General features: G+C 38.8%; 1 protein-coding gene and 1 long non-coding RNA gene across 6 annotated transcripts in view; one reads left to right on the top strand and one right to left on the bottom strand.

Annotated features, from left to right (window-relative positions):
• The window catches only part of LOC123366127, a 35,580-nt gene extending 25,348 nt beyond the window's left edge, over positions 1-10,232 (top strand). For all 3 annotated transcript variants that reach the window (XR_006577937.1, XR_006577939.1, XR_006577938.1), the window contains 3 exons: positions 1,058-1,230; positions 7,651-7,774; positions 8,455-10,232. This is a non-coding gene — a long non-coding RNA (uncharacterized LOC123366127). The remainder of the gene's footprint in view (positions 1-1,057; positions 1,231-7,650; positions 7,775-8,454) is intronic.
• MACROD2 (mono-ADP ribosylhydrolase 2) overlaps positions 1-21,844 on the bottom strand; it is a 1,343,640-nt gene that overhangs the window by 978,749 nt on the left and 343,047 nt on the right. For all 3 annotated transcript variants that reach the window (XM_045009265.1, XM_045009263.1, XM_045009264.1), the window contains exon 4: positions 10,151-10,180. In XM_045009265.1, the coding sequence (XP_044865200.1) occupies positions 10,151-10,180 (30 nt within the window). The remainder of the gene's footprint in view (positions 1-10,150; positions 10,181-21,844) is intronic.

Raw genomic sequence — 21,844 nt, forward strand, 5'->3', positions numbered from 1 at the left:
ACTTTGTGCAATTTAAATTACATGATGCAAACTTTATTATTGATTTAAAAAGTAAGATTTTAACTCAAAGCCAGGAAAATAAAAATAAAAAGGTCTGCATTTGCCAAAAAGCTTTATATTTCCTCATTTAGAGACTAATCCTACTTTTATTGAAGTTTATGAGAATTTTGCTACTGATATCAATGAAAATAGGATCAAGCCTTTAACCTGAAAAACAGGTCTGGGATGGTTTTTGAAATCAAACGAAACATGTCTTCAGTGCAGCATTCTGCTCATTCTTATTCCTTTGAAAGGGACATTGTCAAGGTTGTTAGGCATGAAACTGACTGACTGTGACAGTTGTCCCAATTTGTAGATCTTACCTTAAGGATACCAGGCAAGTATTTTATTTCAAGCTAACCGTAGCAGCCTGGTAAATATATAATCACAAACTCCAACAGTTGGTGTAGTGCATTTTTCATTATAAACACACAGCAGAATGTGCCATTTTCTAACACTCTAATTCACTTTTCATGGTAGGAACCATGTTCTTCAACAAACAGACTAATTTCCCAACATATGTAGTTTAAGACCTTTGCCCTGCTTCTTAAGTGAAAAAATAAGTGTTTCCTGCATCTGTCTGCACACTGGCCTTTATCCTTCCTATACTGAGGAGCACACATACTACCATAGCTTTAAAAGTGAGGTACTCCTGAGATGGGGCAAAGGAACTGGATTTCTCAGAGATAAGCAGAATCTGCAAAAATCTCATCACACAGGGATTCCAAAATTGTACCCAATCAAGAGTTTTAGAAAATAAATGTATAGAAAAAAACCAGAAGTGCCTACTAGATGCTTATAAAGAACAGATTTAAAGGAAAATGTAAATATTATGTAGGTCAATATGCTTAGAGTATGTGGTTAATTTTATTTCTTCGTTTGCGTGATTTAAGTAAAATATATATTACTGTGTACATTATGCAGTATTTTGGGGGTGAGGATTACATCATGATCTTACGTACTGATTTATAAGTATGTATTGTAAGTTTTGTTTCTGATGTTTTTATCTCAACAACAGAAAATGCAAAGAAGAAAAAGTCTTTATGCCTCAGTTTCCTGCTTGGATTTGTAATGATCACCACCTTTAAATCTTTACTGTGGTGTTCGTACACCCCAGCAGCAACATTAGCTAATGGTTTGCCTCACTTTTGAAGAAATGGCACAGCACTCAGAAGGGTAGCTTCCTGAAATGTAAGTAAAATACGTTCATGCTCTAATACACATGGAACTTAAGCAGTACATTTTTATGTATTTATTTTTGTAGCAGCTTATGTATTCTGTTTCTATTAGAAGGTGGATATAAATTTAATTCCCTCAAATAAAAAATGGTATTTGTCCACTTCGTGGTCTACTAGTAACACAAACTCCCGCCAAGCAGGGGAACACTGTTAAAGTCTCATTTTTAGGCATGAGTTAAGAAAACTGTGGAGTCAGCATGCTCAGCCCCTTATGGGTCAACACTAATTGTTAGTGACTCCCACTGGCTGAATGAAGTAGCAACAGTAACAGGCTTTGTAAGCAGTAGAGTAGGTCGGCATAGTGTGGACACTATACATTTTAGACAAAAAAAATATTTTCAGACTCATACATTGGCTAAACTATGAATACTGCCTTAAAGGACCAAGTTCTGATCACACCTTTTAAATATGTACGGTCTAGAAAAAAGTAATCAGCGTACAGTGGCAAGTACACACACACCTGAACAATGCACTTCAGAGGTCATCCATTAATATCAATTATTGCAAGAAACAAAATTATTTGTGTGGAGTCATTTAAGCAAACACTGAATTATTTTTTTCTGAAGGACCTTTGTAACAGTATCCAATCAGACAAAGAAATGAGGACTGACTAAGTCAAAAGGTATAGTTAACTCAATCCAGAAACCTCTATTACTGGTGTGTATATATGGCTGAATAAGAGAAGCAGCGAAGGGATATGTAAACAACCTATGAAAGAACAATATATACATATAATTTAAGCAGAAATTGGACTCTGCAGTGGCACAGTCTTGTTTTAAACAACCCCGACAACTCCAGGGGAAAAAAATTAGCTCTCCAGCATACTTGGATTAAATTGACCAGGCAGTTAAATTAAATTAAAATAAAATAATAGAAGTATTGAAGGAAATGACCTACCAGATCAGATCTACTGGGCAAGTACAGTTCCAGGTACACAGAGCAATCAGTGTTTTCCTTTGTAACATCTAAAATAAACTATACTTATTTATGTACCTCCTCTCACTATGTATCCAGATATAGTACACACAGGAAAAAACGCATAACATTTAAATTAAAGTTGAGCCTGATGGCCCAGATAATTGGAAACAGCCTCTCTGGCAAGACATGACAAAGAAAAAAAAACAACATAAAGGAAGAACGAGGGGAAGAAAACCCCAAACTGACCTACAATAGCTGATCTATGTAGAAAAGCCTAGTCTACAATGGAACTCTGAGAGACATACTCTGGAAATTAGTTATATAAAAGGAGTTGAAGTACAGAGAAGTTCATATGCCTCTGGCCTGATCCAAACTTTGGAATGGAGAACTAGGACCATCAGGCTGAACTCAGCAGTCTTAGAGGATCATATTCTACTCTAGACCATTAGATTATCAATAAAAAGAATGGTTACATACCTGAGTAGTAACAGGTATTCTTCAAAAAGTGTTGCACACATATATACTTCGCTTCAGTTGTTTGTGCACCTAGTGCACTTGATTCAGAGATTTTTAGCTAGCAGTATCCATTCAGTGGGCATAAAGGGCAGGGCTGCCCTGATTCCATCTGTTCCTTCACACTGGAAGCCTGATGTCAATAGACTCTAAAGTAGTTGGGAAGGAGGGTGGATCATGGAACATATATGTGCACAGCAGGCTAGAAGAACAATAGTTACTGTACAGGTACATTTTTCTCCTTTCAACGACTGTGCACATATATATTCCATGTCAGATGATTCCCGAGTGGTACTTGTTTAGGTGGTAGGAATTCGGGGTCTACTTGACAAAGACTAATTTCCTAAAGTCAGCATCAGCTGAAACTCTATGGTAAAAGTTATTATGAGAGGTGAAGGAGGCATTTTCAACTCAGTTTTTCCCTCCCGAAACCTGGAAGACAATCAACTTGGAAGAAGATCCAGGGGAATGAGAGCAATGCCTCTTCTCCCTGTTTGTTTTCACAGGTTTCTGACGCTTGAGAGACTCCAAAGAGACAGAAGGAACAGACAGAGCATTTCTGGATAATGAATATTCAGCCCACTCAGCTATGAACTAGCCTAGATCTGAGATACCTGCATGACTTTTACCATGAGACACTCCCTCAGGCCTATCTCAGAAAATTTCTGCATCCTGGTAGTAAAAGACTGACAGACAGAACATCTGTCTGTTAGGTCCCCTTCACTTCAACAAATCAAGCAACACACATACACATCTCTGAGGGCATAGCAGCCTGACAGGAAGGACGATGCTGGGGATCCCTACATTTTAAAGTGGCTTCAAGAAAGAAAAGAAACTACCTACTCATGAAACAACAAAGAAAACACTAAAAATATTGCTGTCTATTTACACTAAGCTAACTAACTAATACTATCTGGAAGTGGTGGCAAGTACGTCCCTCAGCCCGTGCCGCTTCCAGCAGCTCCCACTGGCCTGGAGCAGTGAACCGCGGCCAGTGGGAGCCGCGATCGGCCAGACCTGCGGATGCGGCAGGTAAACAAACCGGCCCGGCCCACCAGGGGCTTTCCCTACACAAGCAGCATCCCAAGTTTGGGAAACACTGCTATAAATTATTTACATACACTGTTTAGCAGGTAAAAGACTCTGCGTTCAAGGTGACATGGGGACTTCTAACTCCTAGCCATAGGCAGTGAGAAGGAATTAAGAGTGGGTCAGGGCAGCTCTGTCTGTTACACTCTAGGTCTGAGGCATGAGAACCTGCAAAACACAAGTACAATGGGTACTGCTAGCTAAAAGTCTCTGAATTGAGTGTAGCAGGCTCAGGTACACCTGAAGGGGGGTGTGGGTGTGGCTGTGTACATACAGAATCACTCAAAGGAGAACTAGTATTACTTCTGTATAGAAAGTAAAAATATAGAAAACCTGATTGGCTGATGTATTTCCATAATATTGAAACCTCTAGATTCAGTACTAATCAAATCCATCCTTCTCAAAGAGAGGCAGGGGACTAGAATGACAATGGGAGAATGGGGTTCAACACTTAATTTTCTTTACTTAAAAAATTATTGCAACAGCTTTCTTCTAAGAGAGCATATTAAGGACTTAATGAGCAACTAAGGCTAATAGTCCTTTTGCCTCAGGTTATCAGTTCTAGATGACTATTGTTCCCCAGGAAAGCTTTGTGTCTTTATAGTTATCTAAATTTCTAAGAGATGACATTAGACAAAGTGGGTCAGGTATATCTTTATTGGATCAACTTCTGTTGGTCAGAGAGAAGCTTTTGAGCTTACACAAAGCTCTTTTTCAGATATTACCTCTCTCTAATATCCTGGGACCAACATGGCTACAACACCATCGCATACAATAAGAAATGATGTGACAGTGTACAAAGCAACAAACAGCTTCTGAGGCTAGCTGAATGCCAAAATTAGGCAGATACATTTGTTCAAAGACCTCACTAGTTGTAAGTACAGTAGAATCTCAGAGTTATGAACACCTCAGGAATGGAAGTTGTTCATAACTCTGAATAAAATGTTATGTTTTTTCTTTCAAAACTTCACAATGGAACATTGACTAAATTCAGCTTTGAAACTTTACTATGCAGAAGAACAATGCTGCTTTTCCTTTATCTTTTTAGTAGTTTACATTTAACACAGTACTGTACTGTATTTGGTTTTTGTGTGTGTCTCTCTCTGCAGCTGCTGGATTGCATACCTCTGGTTCTAAATGACGTGTGTCACTGACTGGTCAGTTCGTAACTCTGAGATTCTACTGTATACCCCAATGTCACTAACATTATTTGACATGATGAACTCTACCAAAAAACAACAACCCATTGTTTATTTCCTTGAATCAGAAAGGCTTGACAGTGCTATACTGGTACTCTCAAATTTTTCACTGACGTCCCATTGGGATCATGGCTAAAACAAATAATTTAGAAGGGCTGGGTCTTTAATGTGAATACTTGTTCAAAGGAGCAGCCTGTGTGGAAAATGAATGATGTTATGGACTGACAAAGTATGAAAAGGTCCTTCAGGGCCTGTCTACACTTAAAACACTACAGCTGCACCACTGGAGAACTTAAGTGTAGACACTACATGTAGATTCTTCACATTCGTGAGTGACCTAGTTATGCTTTCCTAATTTTCTAGTGTAGACCAGGCCTCAGTGTCCTATATGAAGTAGTAATGTTCAATGTTTGTGGGCAGTGATTGGCATAACTCCCCCCTTTGTCTCTTAAAGGAGAGTATTTAAGGTTTACAATACATGAGTACATCATATCTGGTTCTTGGCAAAACACAGAACTTTATTTCACTCTACTAGTAAATACTATAGCTAATATAATATAATAATTGGAGATATACCTATCTCCTAGAACTGGAAGGGACCTTGAAAGGTCATTGAGTCCAGCCCCCTGCCTTCACTAGCAGGACCAAGTACTGATTTTTGCCCCAGATCCCTAAGTGGCCCTCTCAAAGATTGAACTCACAACCCTGGGTTTAGCAGGCCAATGCTCAAACCACTGAGCTATCCCTCCCCTAAAGTGAGATTTCTTTTCCACTCCCCATTTATATAGCTACAAGATGCACTTAGAAGTTAAATATATGGTTCATGATTACACACTATATTCCTTTAAATTGTAGGCTAAAGACTGGAGAGGCAGGTCTAGACTAAATTTGAAAATGTTGCTGACATAGATGTCAATCAAAGCTGTGATTTCCTCTCCCCTCCCCAATCCCTGACTGACATAACTATGCTGGCAAAAGCTCTAGTGCTGACGTGGTTATACCAGCAAAAAAAGTTGTTTTGCCGATATAGCGTCATTTGGGGAACTGATTTAAGATAAACTGGCAAAATAACTATTTTGCTGAAATAAGCTGTGTCTTTACATGGGAGTGGTGTGGTACTTACATTCCTAAGAGGACACATTAAATTAGACTCTCCTCCCCTCACTACATATACATATAAAATACTTTATAAATAATGTTAGTGACATTGGGATATACTTACAACCAATGTCACCTTTGATGAACAAATTTAACACCTACAGAAAAAAGCTAGTTTGTTACTAATTAGTTTATAATCTTGAATTGAAAATATCATGTATAAACAGAAAGAAGGACAACCCAAAGATTATCATGCAATGTGTGGTTCATTAAGTTCAGCAAGTCAAGAAAGAATATACCGTCAAAGAAACAACTGAGAAGTAGTAAGGCAAACGAGAAAAGATGGACTGTTGAATAGAAAAAAAAATGGTTCCAGGATCCTGCAGACTTGACCCTTGTGAACAAGGTGTGCAGAAATGGGCCCATGCTTAACATCACACAACTTTAGGCCTAATTTTTCAAAAGAAGTAATTTTGGGCATCTCCATTTTTGAGTGTCCAACATAAGGAGACATCTTAAGATGCCTGATTTTCAGAGTCCCCTCACCACCTCTGAAATTCAGGCAATTTTAAAGGAGTTACAATTTGGGCATAAAAAAAATGGAGGCATCAGAAATCACTAGCCCCCTTTTGAAAATATTGACCTTGGAGCATAAGTTGTTTGGGGTAGGATCTGTGCCTTTTTTGCATTTATCCACTGTGGGCAACACTAGAAACAAATAATAATACATAAATAATTGTTCTGCACAAGTTAATGCAAGCAGTTGCGTGGTAAACCTGGTGAAAAATCTGGACCTGAAATAAAGTGAAAAATGAAATAAAATGTGTCAATCAGGCTGTCTCTTAATAAAAACTGAATTTAATTTTAAAAGAAAGAAAAGATTACTCATAAGATTCTTAATGAACTCCAGGGAACTTCATAAGAGTTATTTGACAAGCAGAAAGAAATCTTAAAAAGAATCTTTAGTTAAATAGAAGTCTGCCATTGAAAAATAGTGTTCATTTCTTGATGTTTTGTTAAAAAAAAAAAGTTATCTGAATAATTGTCATCTGGCATCTTTCATATCTCTTCATTCAGTCATAAAAATATACACAGGAGATTTAAAATTGGAATTGAAGAACAATCATCAGTTTGGCTCTAAGAAGCCCAATTATACTTAGATAATCTGGTCACATGGCTGATTTAAAATCTGGTTGTCTCTTATAGCACAAAAGTAGCTGGCAGTGATGCAAAGCCACTGGCACTTGAACCAAAGGACAAGCTTGCTAACATGTTTATCAAAACTTGGTCCATTAACTCTTCTCCAAAGAATTATTTAAAAAGTTATTTCTAATAGATCGTTAGAAAATTTAGGAAGATGAGATCAGGGTTCTTTACACATTATGAGTTCAATGCTAGAAAGATTTTAGAAAAGAAATCTAGATTTTAGAACAGGTAACATTTTCTGACACACGACATTTATTGGTGGTGTAAAAATGTCACATGAAAGAGGAAGCGCTTGGAACTGAATTTCACTGCAAGCAGATCTACAAAAAAGGACTTTCCCATTATTGCAGCTTTGCTAGGAGAAACTCGGAGAGCCTAAGCCCATCCACTGTACAGTGAAGTTGAGCTGGAATAAACAGAACCTTACTGAGAGGAGACCCACCTGTACCCAGGAAAACAGGAGCAAGCTGAGAGGTTTTGTTTGTTTGTTTGTTTCTTTTGCTACCCCGGTGGTTCAGGTACATGACCACTGTCATGATTGGACTTTTGAGGATAATTTTTTCCCATTTTAGCCTTCTTAGCAGTAAGGCAGCTAACCTTGTTGCCTAAAGCTCAAGGGTGTTTATAGGAAACTGTCTTTCCATTGGAGACCATATTCCCTGTGTTCAGCAGGGATCCACATTTACTCCCCACCCCGATAGACTCTTATCCAAGGCACTATGTATTCTGGTTGGATAAAGAGAAGTCAGAAACCAGGATGCTGCTTGTTTGTTTGCTGTGAGACCTAGTAAACTGCACAAAGCTGGTGACTCCTATATCATTTGGGTGGCCAGTCCTGAGAGTTGCCAAATAAACTAGTCACCTAGAGAAGGAGTCTCACAAACCCATTTGAGAGAGTGTCACTACATGAGCAACATGACCTTTACCAACATTCTCAGGTCCGATTCCAGGCTGAATGGAGAAGAGCTTATTAGAAAGACCATCTGTTCAGCATAAGCCCTAGGTACTTTTAGAGAGAGTAAGTGATGGGGATTTGTAGCTGGGTGTCCTCAGATCCACCAATCCAGGAATACTCCTTGATTTATGGTGGTTCTGAGGGATTCCATTTTGAATTTCTGAAGTTTTACTAACCAATTTCCTCACTTCGTTTCAAGTTTATTTTAGATTCCAGAGCAGTGTCTGCCTTTCTGGAGCAAATGTCTTTCACCTTCTTGGTTAAGAAACAAAAATGGCATCAAGATGTGGTAGCAAAGGTCACCTTTCTGAGTGTGGCTTTGAGTCAAGCAGGAATCAAATTGGAAAAGCAGAGATGGTTGCTCTGAAAAGCGAGAAGAATCCCAGTTGGAGACTGGTCATCATCCTGTCTCTCAGACTGAGCCAAGAGAACAAGCTACATTCTGTGGTGCCACAGTAACAGGATACCAACTTCTGAAGTACAGTCCAGCTGAATAAATACTGCTGAAAGTCAATAACTAAAACTTCTCTACAATAACCATTTCTCTAGAAATCTGACTGAAATTTGAATATTTGCACTGACTTTTAAAGTTATTAAATGGGAATAAATACTTAAGAGATGGTATAGTAATCTCGCCTTTTGTACATCAACTACTGTTATGGTATTACCTTGGGCAGAAGACAAGGCACTATAGTAATACAAATAATAAAACCAAACCTGGTGCATCACAAACCGCCTCAAAGAAACAGAAACAGATTAACTTGGCCGGAAAATTATTAGAGAACACTTCATTGTAGGTTTACATTCTGATCTGTATTTGGACTAAAAATCTGTTCATGTTTCTAACTCCCTCTCAATGTAGTTTTGAACCACTTTTTCATATGAGAATCCACTCTTCATGGATCAGGAATGATGGTTGCTTACACTGTTCAGGTTGTGCAAACAAAGCTTTATCATTCTGAGTCTCAAAAGCAACAGCAATCTTTTTACTGAATCCTTTCCTTTCCAATTGCATATGTAGGCTGTGATCATCAGATCCTTTTAACTCTAGCCAGGAAAGATTAATAGCTATCCCTACAGCTACTATATTGTGAAATTTCTAGCTTGGAGCCTTTCCCCCCACCCCTCCTCCAGAAAAGAGAGAGAGCAAGAGAGACATGCTGAAATTTAACCCAGCATGATTTTTTTTCAACTGTTAACTCTTGTAAGCTCTTAAGGCTACAGTAATACATGAAAAGCAAAATGATGTCATGTATTAAAAGGGAAAAATATGGTGTTTCTGAACGATATTAGAAGCAACTCTGTCATGCACTTCACAAGCTTGTGCCTCACTAACTCACAATTTTAAGAGTTCACACCGAAGTAAAACAACAAAAAGAAAAGATTAGAAATAAAGTGTTATTCTGCTGCATTATTATCACAGATACGGGGTGAACAGCTGAGGTAAAAATGTATGAACATAATTTTATTTATTAAGTAATTACAATTGCTATAGTTTCTTGAATGTTTATCCATGGGCCACAGATGCCCTTGAAATAACAAAGATACACCTAAGTGTAGCAGTACAACTTCAGATACCCCAGCTTTGGTTTTTGAATGGCTCTAAGGTGTGGTCCAAACAGAGCACAGCACAGCAACCTAAGCTTGAGGTGACAATTGGTGACATTTACGAGGTCCATATCTGAAAGGAATGCTCACAACCTCCTGGCTGTATGTAAAGGATAAAAAGCTCACCTGGTTTTCTTTCCATTCAGGTAGTTTTACATTTGGAACTTATTGTACATAAACAAGATGATCTGTGGTGATTGTGGTTATCAGCATTACTTGAATATTGTTTTTGTTCGGCACATAAATAGTGTATTTGAGAGTAAGGAGAATGTTAAACAAAGACTTACCCCCTCCACCTCCAAGAAGACTGGAATTAGCTAGGAAAAGCAAAAGGACAATAATTAGCATTAAATTAAATATGAAATGAAACAGAAGGGGAAAGTATTTATTTATAAGGTACAAATTTATATGTATAGTGTAAAATTGTTGAAACTGATTATTCATATTATAGAATGTACATTCTATTAAAACAAAAACAAAGTTACTGGTTTTCACTCAAACCATTCTATTTTTATCTGTTTGTCCAAAGATATTATTGGTTCACATTTTTTAAAAATATGTTTACCTAAATTATTCTCAAAATCTTTATTTGTAAAATATCATGCAACAATTCTTGGCCTGTAGATTAATTTAATTAACAACAATGTATGCAAATAGTAATACTTTTAAACTGCATAAACTTCTGAAATTGTATAATTGTCCCTGCAACATTTCTTTGTGACAACCAAATAAAGGCGCTAAAACCCTTGCCAGTTTAGAGATCAGCAAATGGGCTTTGGTGCCCTCTGTGACCAGTTCTCCTGGGCCTGTATGACATAGGGCCTTTGTGGATGAAAATTAGTAAAAAGCAAATTATCCTCTAATCAGACATCTGTAAAAACACAGTGAATGAAATGCTAGTCCCATTACAATCCATGGAAGTTTTCACATCAATTTCAATGGGGTCATGATTTCATTCAGTATATGTACATGCTGCTCTACTGTATCTATTCAGCTGTCTGTCCAAGTCATAAAGGGTAAATTATGCACAGCAGTAATTTGCAGAATAAGGCTATTCAAGACAGCTGTTCAAATTGAGCTGGTGTGGCTGCAGCTACTCATTGTCCCTCCACAACTTGGGCACAAGAATGGGGAAATGGTAAGCCTATAGGCTTGCCCCCTTCAGTGAAGTACTCATCCTACAATTGCATGGGAAATGCAAGTTCCCTTAGCACAAAAAATTGGATGAAAAGATGGAAATAAAGATTCAAACTCTACTTAATTATTTAATCAATGGGAAGAGGCCCAAGCACTCTTCTCCAACCTTCATACCTTACTGATGAGCAAAGGAAGAGTGAGATTGTAAAACTTTCCTTCTTCCAGAACCTAAGGGCTTGTCTACACAAGGATATTCAGAAAAGTTAATCTGAATTAATTTTATGTGAATTTAAAGTGGATTAGTTAAACTGCATTAAAACCATACACAGAAACTCTGATTCAGAATTAAAGTGGGCTTAATTTGGCTTAGTTTAATTCACTTCCAAAGTGAAGCTGCTTTTCACATGGTTTCTTTGGGAGTGAATTAAGCTAAAGTGAACTGCGGCCACTTTGGGGATTTATCTACATGCCCCTGCAGTGCAGATTACAGGGGTGTGAGCTGCTACAGCACGCACTCAAGCGATGTCCTGTAACTACCTCATATATAGACCCTGCTAGTGCAAACTAAAAGATACCTAGTTTGTGTTAATATAGTCCCGTTTCAACCAGGATTACATTAACATGAACTAGGTACCTTTTAGTTTACACTAGCAGGGTCTACATGGGACAGTTATAGTTCAACACATTAGTGTATGCTACAGTTCACATCCCTCTAATCCACATTGTGGGACCATGTAGCCCTAATTCTGAATTAGAGTGTCCACCCAGGGATTTATTGCAATTTAGCTAATCTATTTTATATTCACTCCTTTAGTTAATTTGGATTGATTTTCCTGAATGCCCCTATATAGATAAGCCCTCCGGCTATGGGGAAGTATATAATATATGTTGTATTGCATGAATCTCTTTCTAGTATCTGAGCTTTACTATTTGAAAGAAACTATTTCTATAGGAACCATGACTGCTGGACTAGTAGGAATAATTTATGATCACCAAATTATGAATTCTGACACAGCACAAATCCATATGGTAGGTTTTGTTGATGGTTTATTTTAACAATCTAAATAATTCAAATTGTACACTATCTATTTAGTTTGCTTTTTCATTACTTTTCTCTTTTGGGTACTCTTGTACATCTCTTACATCCTTTCAGTCATACCATCAGCAGCCAGCTCTCCCTGACTCGACAGAGGCAGTGTCACAATTGCCAAGCTACGTTTTTCATGAAATAGTGTATTTAGTAACTAACACAAATGCCTCTTTAAAAAAAAAAAGGTCCTGTTATTGTTATTTACTGTTATCGTACCACAGCAAGAATCCTTTAGACTCATGGGTATCATTTGAAAAATACTAGCAGGTAACACAACTGTAGCCCTATACAAAGATAAAATGATATATATTGCAAAGATTAGCAGGAGGCTTTGATCCACATATTTTACCACCTCCTATGTTCACTGAATTTCAGTGCAATACCTAAGAAAAGCATGACTTAAAGAATTCCATGAAATGCAAACAGCTGATGCATCCTTTACTTTTTTTAGCAGCTTCCAAACTACTTTAATAGTCAATATCAACTCTCACTGCAATAACATTAATCAATACATGTATAAGCGGAAACAAGCACAATTGTAAAATCAGACAAGCTGAAAACAAGAGAAAAGCCCCTATCGTTCTGCAATGCAGGATTATTTTCTGAAGTGTATTAGAGCACTTTGTCCATTCTAGTTTTAATGAACTCAAGTTCCGGGGCTTCAAAAACTTCTCTTGGGAGACTTGCCCAAGATCTTATAAACCTCACTGTTAGAAAGTTTCCTAGGATATCCAGCTAACATTTTCTTTGCAAAACCACATCCTCCGTCTGCTTAGATCATATTAAATTCCCCTCCTTCCTTGACAATTTTCATCTTTCAAATAGTTGTAGAACTTATTAAAACATAGCACACTAGTTAGCATTATAAAAATACAATAGTAACAACCATTTTAAACAAAGATTTTGGCCACAATGTATCACAATCGAATACAACTATTAGAATTACTGTAGTAACTCAATAACATTGCTCTATTTCACTGTGTTTGCCCTTCAGGACACTGACAGCACCTTAAGGACTCTTGCCCCAGACAGAATGCTCACATTTTGCCACTCTGCCTGCCTTTTCCAACCCACAAAACCACCAGACCCTGCATGAGACTTGGAGCTGAAAGGCCAGATCACCGGATTTCGCCGGCTCGTGTCGTGTCGTTTTTGGATTACCCCCCCGCCCCAATTCGTCATGCTCTTGGTGTCTGTACTGCTGGCCAGCTGCGCCTGAAGTGTGGTATGTGGTATTTTAATTTCTGTAAACATTCTGTTGGTTTAGTTTCTTTCCCTTTTTCCCTTTCCTTATTTGATGCAGAGTTGTGTACACAGTATATGAGAGCCATATTGCTGTATTAATTGCCATTGTAGTTAGTTGGTGTATTTTACAATATTCGGTTAATACGTGTACAGTTTACTCAGTTTGCGTGTCCATTCCAGATTTTAGTGAATGGGTAATCACAGATTGTTTAGTTTCTTGTTGTTCGATGTAAATAGACTGTTTCAAGTTGTGTATATTGCTGCTCTGGTGATATTTTTTGATTGGTGACTTGTTTTTCTCTTGATTCGAGTTGTGTGTGTATTCCTGTTCTGATAATATTGTTGGCTGGTAAAATTGCTCCTCCCCAGCCCAAGTTGCAATTTACCCTTGTTAATAAACGGCCACGTGGTTTCAAATTTCAATTTCTCACGTCTTGATTCTCCTCTCTCACTCAAATATTTCACCCAAACCTGCATTGGTCTCGGTCAAGCCTAAGAACTACTAGTACACACAACTATCATCTGCAGTCAGATACTGATCCAGCATGGGCCAGCAGCCATGATTCTTGTCCTCATCCCCTCATCCACAGCTGAGCACAGGAATTCTAACCAGACCTGGGGAGAACAAGAAAGAGTCTGCTTCTGTGATGAGAGAAATGATAGGGAGAGAAGGTATATGAGAAACTGTGAGAAGAGACAGTGAAAACAAGGGACTTCCTGCCTCCCATTCCCTCCCAAAGCGACCCTTCTGAGTCCACTTCCCTGACCTTTGCTAAAATTGCTCTCTGCAATCTCCAGCCCACAGCAAGTTACCCAATTTTCACTTTCCAAATCTAGTTATAATGCACACCTAGAAATATGCCTTTAAATGTGTGCCCATTTATATCAAGCCAAGTGACAGCACACAAATTGCCTGAAGAAGAGCTCTGTGTGGTTCAAAGACTTGTCTCTCTCACCGGCAAAAGTTGGTCCAATAAAAGATAGTATCTCACCTTGTCTTTCTAGCACACAATTCAGGCAGCCTGTACTGTAGGCACTTATTTGTAAAAATGTCAACAATTTACACATGCTGGTAGAACATGATCCTGCATTCCTTACTAGCATTCCTTACTAGCAAACTCCCATTGAAGTCAGTGGGAATTTGCCTGGGTACAGACTGCAGATTTTGGTCCTGAAGAGGTAATATAGCTTTCAGCTCCTGAGTTTTAGATTTGGTACCATCACGTCAGAAGTAAAAAGAGAGTTTCCTAGACTCAGATGAATCCCTAAGGAATAATCCTTCACATAAAAAAAACACGAGTCTGCCCACTGGGTTTTGGACCAAGCCCCAGTGAGGTGCTTAAGGCCCTAACGGTCCTCTGAAATTGATGGGAGTTGAAAATAGTCAGCACCCCACAGGACTGTGCCTTTATTCCGTGCTCAACAAATAAATGATCAGCAATTACAGGACAACTGAAGAAGTCTCATTGGTGCATGCCTGTTCTGACCAATGCAATCGGCCTTCAAGCTAAACACCAGCATTCCTCCCAAAACACAGAAAACACAGACGTGCAAATAATTTGGAGGAAACAATTTGAGCAAGCTTAGTCTCTTTCTGGCTGTGGATTATCAGCAAGGAGATCTCAAGTTGTCAAAATATATTCATTATTCAAATGTATACATGAATATATTTTACAAATATGGATGGAACTTAACATTCTAAATTTGATCTGCCTTACTTAGGGAAGTCACATGGCATTGTTTGTGCTCCCTGACTGAATATGCACAGAACTTCTGCAACAAATCCTGAAATTCCCTTCAAATTGCACTTTCTATGCATATTTTGGACCTCTTGAATGCTTGTGGAAAGTAATTTTTTAAAAAAAAGTTAATTTGGCTGAAGCGAATTAATTTAAAAATCTGAATATTCACAAAAATCCTTTTAATATTACAGCCAGATCAATTAAAAAGTGAAAAAAAGCTGATGTTTTAAATGGACATATTTACTGACAGTGAAGCTTTTATCATCTGCTGCCAATTCAGTTGAATTTAGTAACCATAAATGACTAGAATATTATTTTTTTTGTGATGTCTTGAGAGAACATGCTTTGGCATCGTTAACCACATAGCTGAATAGCATTGGTTACGTGTGTGTGTGTGTGTGTGTGTGTGTGTGTAATACTCATTTGACAAAATTGTAAAAATGTAATTTCTTTTGGGACCATCTCTTTGCAAAGCATTAACAGCACTGGTAACTTTTAAATTGACATCTGTGTCATGAAGCCACGCATCTGTCAGCATAACAAAAAACATACTTTAAAAGTCGATTTGGTATTGTCTGACTTAGGTAGCAGATGTTTGATCTTGTTTTCATATAAAAAAATAAATACTTGAGTTGATAGATACTTTTTTAATTGTGAAATTTATTTAAGGAGATATCTTTATACTTGACAATGGTGTGAGATGCAAGATATTCCACCTCCAGAGACACCATGTTTATTTCATTAAGAAGACTTCATAGCAGACTGCTGGTGAGCAAGATAACAGTAATTTATGAAACAGGTAGCCACATTTCCTTGTACATGTTTTGTGAACCATCCTTTCCTGTCACTGTATTTTGATTGATCTGTTCTCAAAAAAAGCAGGAGAGAACAAAGTAGAACTGTGAGCAAGCAACTTTGCCTTACACACACACTAACATGTTTTTGGCCAGGATACTGTTGGTGGTACAATAAAAACCTATGTAATTCTGAAATATATTTGATAAATAATATACAGTTGACTATGGATTAGCACTATGATAGTGCAACTTTACAGGAAATGCTTTCCGTACCAATCCATTCTAACCAGGAGGGGGGGAAATAAAATTTCAATAGTAGACTTGGGATCAGATTTACACAAAGGTATTTAAGTGCCTAATACAGATAGGTGCCTAGTGTGGGATTTACAAAAGCACTTAAGTCAGCTAGGCACCTAGCTCCCATTGACTTACAGTGCCTAACTCACTTAAGCACTTTTGTTAATAGCGCTAGACACCTGTCTGTTTCTTTCTATATACCATGTGTGAACATGGCCCTTAAAAAGTTACTCAGTACTGAATGTGGACTATGTGCACAGCTCTGCATTGTGGCTGGTGCCTCCAGGGCTCTATGGTGCAGCATATTTTTTCTGTGCGATCTTGACTAAGTCACTTCTGACTGTGCTTTCGTTTTCTCATCTGTTAAATGAGAATACTACTAATCATCTCACACTATTATTAATAGATAATCTGAATTTTTACTGCTTATCCAAATGTTTTGAGATTCATCAGTTATTGCTAAGGCTATGATTTAGTCATGGAAGTTGTGGAAGTCACGGAATCCGTGACTTCCAGCAACCTCTGTGACTTCAACTTGCGGTGGTCGGGAGCTGCAGGGTTCTCTGCCGTCCATGGTGCAGGGAGCTGCGGGGTACCCCCACTGCCTCTTGCAGCCCCCAGAGCTCCTAGCCACCACGGGCAGTGGGGAACCCCCCAAACTCCCGGCCTGCCACAGTAACCCCCCGAGCCCCTGGCCACCGGGGGCACCCCCGAGCTCCCAGCTGCCACGAGTCCCTGGAGCTGCGGGTGGCACAGTACACCACAACACCCAGCCCACGCAGGCAGCGGGGGAACTCCCAAGTTCCCGGATGGTGGAGGCCCATGGGGCTATGGCCAGCAGGGGTACCTCACAGCTCCCGGCTGACATGGGAGGCACCCAGCCCCCAAGGGCAGTGGGGGCCCCCCGGAGCCTCAGGCAGCAGGGATACCGCACAATCCCCAGCTGCTGAAGGAACATTCTAGCCCTTGCCCAGCTGCCTCACTTCAGGTGGTGTGGGGTCCCACAGATCTCCATTTTGTCTCAGATATTTTTAGTAAAAGTCACAGACAGGTCACAGCTTCTGTGAATTTTTTTCTTTTTGCCCATGACCTGTCTGTGACTTTTACTAAAAATATCTGTGACAAAATCCTAGCCTTAGTCATTACTACTGTTATTTTTGTGATGATGCTTTCATAATGGCAGTGCATACAGGCTTGTAGAGTGCTAGGTTCTGATCTCAGTTTGGAGCAGCTAAGCATTACTTTTAACACAAATAATACATAACAACTTGCTCACACCACACCATCACATATGTGAGGTCAGTCATTGCTTTAAGGATTGGTCTCAACTTTTCCCCCCAAACAGAATGATTTGGGGGTACTACCACCATTGATGAAGCTATTCACACCTATAGCTGAAATCTCTCTAGCTGTCAACTGATTCACTCTTATTCACTGATCTTTAACCTTGGGGTGGTTAAATACATTTTTGTATTATAGCCGAGCAGCACCTCTGCTTTAGTTAAGATTGAGAGTCACTTACTGTTTAAAATTTCTTTCACAGATTTAAATATGCCCATCTGAGTTAAATAAATGCTTTGGGTGATTTGTTCATCTGCTTGGGAAAACTACCTTCTGAAGTCTGCTATGTTTGAATAGCTTAACCTATTTTTAAACACAAATAACTGAGAGCAGAACATATTCCATATACAATCCTCCTCCATGCCTAGCAGGACCAAGGGTTTAAGCCAGGGGTCCCCAATGCGGTGCCCGCGGGGGCCATAGCACCCAGCAGGGTGTCTAAGTGTGCCCACATACTGGCCAGTGGGCGAGCGTCCGCCGAAATGCCGCCGACAAGCTGCGTCATCCAGAGGCGGTGCCGCCAAAATGCCGCCGATTTTCGGCGGTATTTCGGCTATGACGCTGCTTGTCAGTGGCATTTCGGCGGCAACACCTACTGATGTTGCCACTTGTCGGCGGAATTTCAGTGGATGTTTGTCTGCCGCCACGGTCCTCTGTGGCTTGTTGTCTGGCGCCCGCCAGACGAAAAAGGTTGGGGACCACTGGTTTAAGCCTTCTACACGTGTTAGGACTCCAAGTCTCCCTCTCTTACAGTCACAGGTACAACAGAAGGGCCTCAGCTCTAAATATTGGAAAAGATGTTTGCTATATCCTATTACTGTTTGTAAAAAGTGCCCTAAGATTTATAGTTATCTCCTTGAAACAAGGTATCTTCTTCAAGCACGACCTGATGAGTCCAAAAATCTGGCAGTCTTGTTTTCCTGAGATTTGCATTAACTATGGGAGTAGAATGGGAGATAAAGTCAGATAAACTTGATTTTTCTACACATCACTTTTTTTTCCAGATTCTAAAGGCATAATCTACAAATCAGTTTATCTGCTCTGGTTTAAGTTTAATAATATCTACTGGGATGTCTTGTAAGTATTATGCATTTAAAAGAGTATTCTCTATCTGGACTCAGTGTCATGGCTTGATGGGCCTACGTTAGTTCCACACACAGAAAATATGGTGACTTAACATCAAGCGGGTCCAATCCTCCTAAATTTTCTAGGGTGGCACAGAACAGATTTTAACCTACGTTTCCTGTCTTTTCACATAAAATGGGTGTTACTTCGGATTTCAAGCTTCTTAAGGAGGTTCCGTAGTTTGATGAGACAAAAAGATGTTTTTTAAAATAGTGCAATATATTAAATAGTACTTTCAGGCATAGTTGTGGCTGACAAAAGGATTGTCTTTATCATACTCTGCATTAAACAATAATTGACAAATTTTCCAAGTGTCCTACTTTCACTTCATTACCAGCTTCATTCACAATGTGCCTTTACGCAAGAAAATCACCCAAATAATGGCATACATTACATTCTTGAAGCTTAGTAATTGTAAGGAAGGACTAACTGAAATCTGATATCAAGAATAAGTCAAAACACAGAAAATACGATGGAAGCATTATACATAGCCAAGACAGCAATCATCACAAGTGACAGCTATGGAAACAATATACAGACAAGAATACACCCATCAATTTGGCACAGCCTAATGTTTATACTATGCTAGATAAACACCTTCCAAATAGAATAAGCAAAATGCCAAAGGTTCTGCCTAACACTGTAATCCAATTTGAAGTAGAGTAAAAGAAATTTAACAGTAGATTAAACTGTCTAACATGTAGTAACTAACCATAAACGCATGAACAATAGTTTGGGTTACAGTATGTACTGAACATTTCTGTATATACTGAATAACCAGAAATGGTGGTGACTGATGCTACTGGGATCTGAGCCACGTGATACTCTGAGCCTTCACGTTACCACGGTTGCTTCTCAGTGTGAAAAATAAATCAACCATAGCAAAAATTGTAACTTAAAAACCAAGAAAACTTGTTTTCAAGGATAATGTTGATCAGGGTCTTAGAAATCATCAGCCCCAACCATCCTGCAAAACACATTTTCAGACAGGATCCTGTCAGAACAGGAGTTCCAGCCTTCACACTGATTAGCTGTTATTGTTCTCAGCCATATGTGGAAGAGACATCTACTCCCAGAAGAGAAGAAATTGAGAAATGCAAAGAATGGATTATTTCTCATGCTCTATATGCCAGTGGAAGCCTGATTCTTGGGGATGATCTCATCACTGGTGAGCGAGAGAGGAGATTATCTGGACAAGTTGCAGCCCTTAAAAAAGAAGTTGAATAGGGAAAGATTAGAAAGGGAAGAGCGGCGTGGCAAGGGCGATCAGAATGGCTAGTACGTATAGAAGTGTATAATATTTCCCTGCTTTACACATAGATTATGGTGGCATGCAATTTATGTGCAACTTGCTTTTTATACTCATTTCAGTGTTAATGACAAACATATACGAAATGCAAAATCAGGAAATAATCTCATTTTAACAGACACACGAACAAGCTACAACACAGATTTAAGGGTGCTATAAGCAAGGATCCAGATTTAGATTTCATCCATTTTCTGTGGCGATTCATGTTTTGTTCAATCATTCAAGGCCTTCTAGGTCAACAACAAGGCAATTTTAAAATATATCTGTGCTGAAACAGAAAGCAAATGAAGAATTTTCAAGATAGAAGAAAGAGGACAATGTGTTATGTGTACCAGAGACAACTCTTGACACTGTACTTTGGATCACTTGTATGTTTTGTTAAGATACTGATATAGCTATCAAAAAACTATAGCAATCTAATCCATTGTTGTTGATTTTGACAACTGTTTATAAGCTGCCATGCAATGAGTTAAGAGTTGGTCTCAGTTCTACTTGTAGTTACAAAAAGCACTTTAAAAATATTATCAAAAGAAATGAGTGAATTATTCTTACAAAAATGGCAAAGATATCAGACCCGACAACTGGAATGTGAAGGAATTTAAGTGAACAATTTTTCACTTTTATAATCAAGACCTAGCTTTTAGCTTTTAAAAACTACAAGTTATCCACTCCTGAATCTCACAAAATCCACTTCACTTAGAAACACCTTCCTGTATTTTATTTTTCTGTTATGTAGTTCTGTAAACTAGAATGTAAGACCTGGTTTCTATTTCATTTTCAGTAGTCTGGAAACAGAGGTGTAATCTTTGATTTCAAGAAAGGGAACAGATCTGTATTAACAAATGCCTTCCAAATATTTAATAAAAAAATCTGTGCTATCTTGTGAAGAAAGAACAAAACTCTAAAAAGTATTTTCAACAGTGAAGCAATAATGGGCAACGTTCAGATGTCCCGTTTAGCAAACAATGCTTTAAGAAATTGAAGCCTACAGTTGAAGGGAAGATATATAACTTGTAAAGTGGCTTTGCTACAAGTTCAGAAATACGGACCATATGTTGTTGCAGTGTTTTAGGAGCCACCATGGAGGGAGATTCTTGATACTGAATAACAATCTCCTCCAAGTAGACAGAGCCAGGCCTTATGAGCGTAAAATGCTTTAAAACAGTCCAAATGGCAAATAATTAGCATCTTCTGTCTATTACAGTTTCTTCAGTTATTGAGTAGTGATCATACAGGTAGAAGCAGCATATCTGAGCCTTTGAACCTTTTTTTTGTGTGTAGGAATTCATAAGGGCACTGATAATAAAATGCCTGAATGGGGGGAGGTCTGGGCTATAGGATTGCTTATGATGTTTCCTCTTTGGGGGGCTGGAGTGTAAATGCCCAGGGAATGTAAGATTATCCCAGAGTATTTAAGAGAGTGTAGAGATTCATCAGTCTTTTAATTAACGAGGTTAGACTCAAAGGAAAGATCCTTGGTGGCATTCTGGACCTCCCTAGGGTACTCTGAAAATTTAAACCATGATTTGCACCTCATGACTATCGCTGTGGCGATGGCTCCACAGACAGTGTCAGCTGTGTCTGCTGCCACTTGGAGTGATGTTTTGGCCACCAGCCTGTCTTCCGCAATGAAGGCTTGGATTGGAACCCTGTCTTCCTGAGGAAGTTTGTCTTTAAAGTCTAGAAGTTTTTAATAATTCATAAGAATGGCCATGGGTCAGACCAGAGGTCCATCAAGCCCAGTGTCCTGTCCTCTGACAGTGGCCAATGGCAGGTGCCCCAAAGGGAATGAACAGACAGGTTATCATCAAGTGATCCATCCAGTTGCCCATTCCCAGCTTCTGGCAAATCGTATTTTGTTACCAGCCCCCGATAGTTAGCAACTCTGAATTGGAGAT

This window comes from Mauremys mutica, chromosome 3 (assembly GCF_020497125.1).
Source record: "Mauremys mutica isolate MM-2020 ecotype Southern chromosome 3, ASM2049712v1, whole genome shotgun sequence".
Classification (NCBI taxonomy): domain Eukaryota; kingdom Metazoa; phylum Chordata; order Testudines; family Geoemydidae; genus Mauremys; species Mauremys mutica.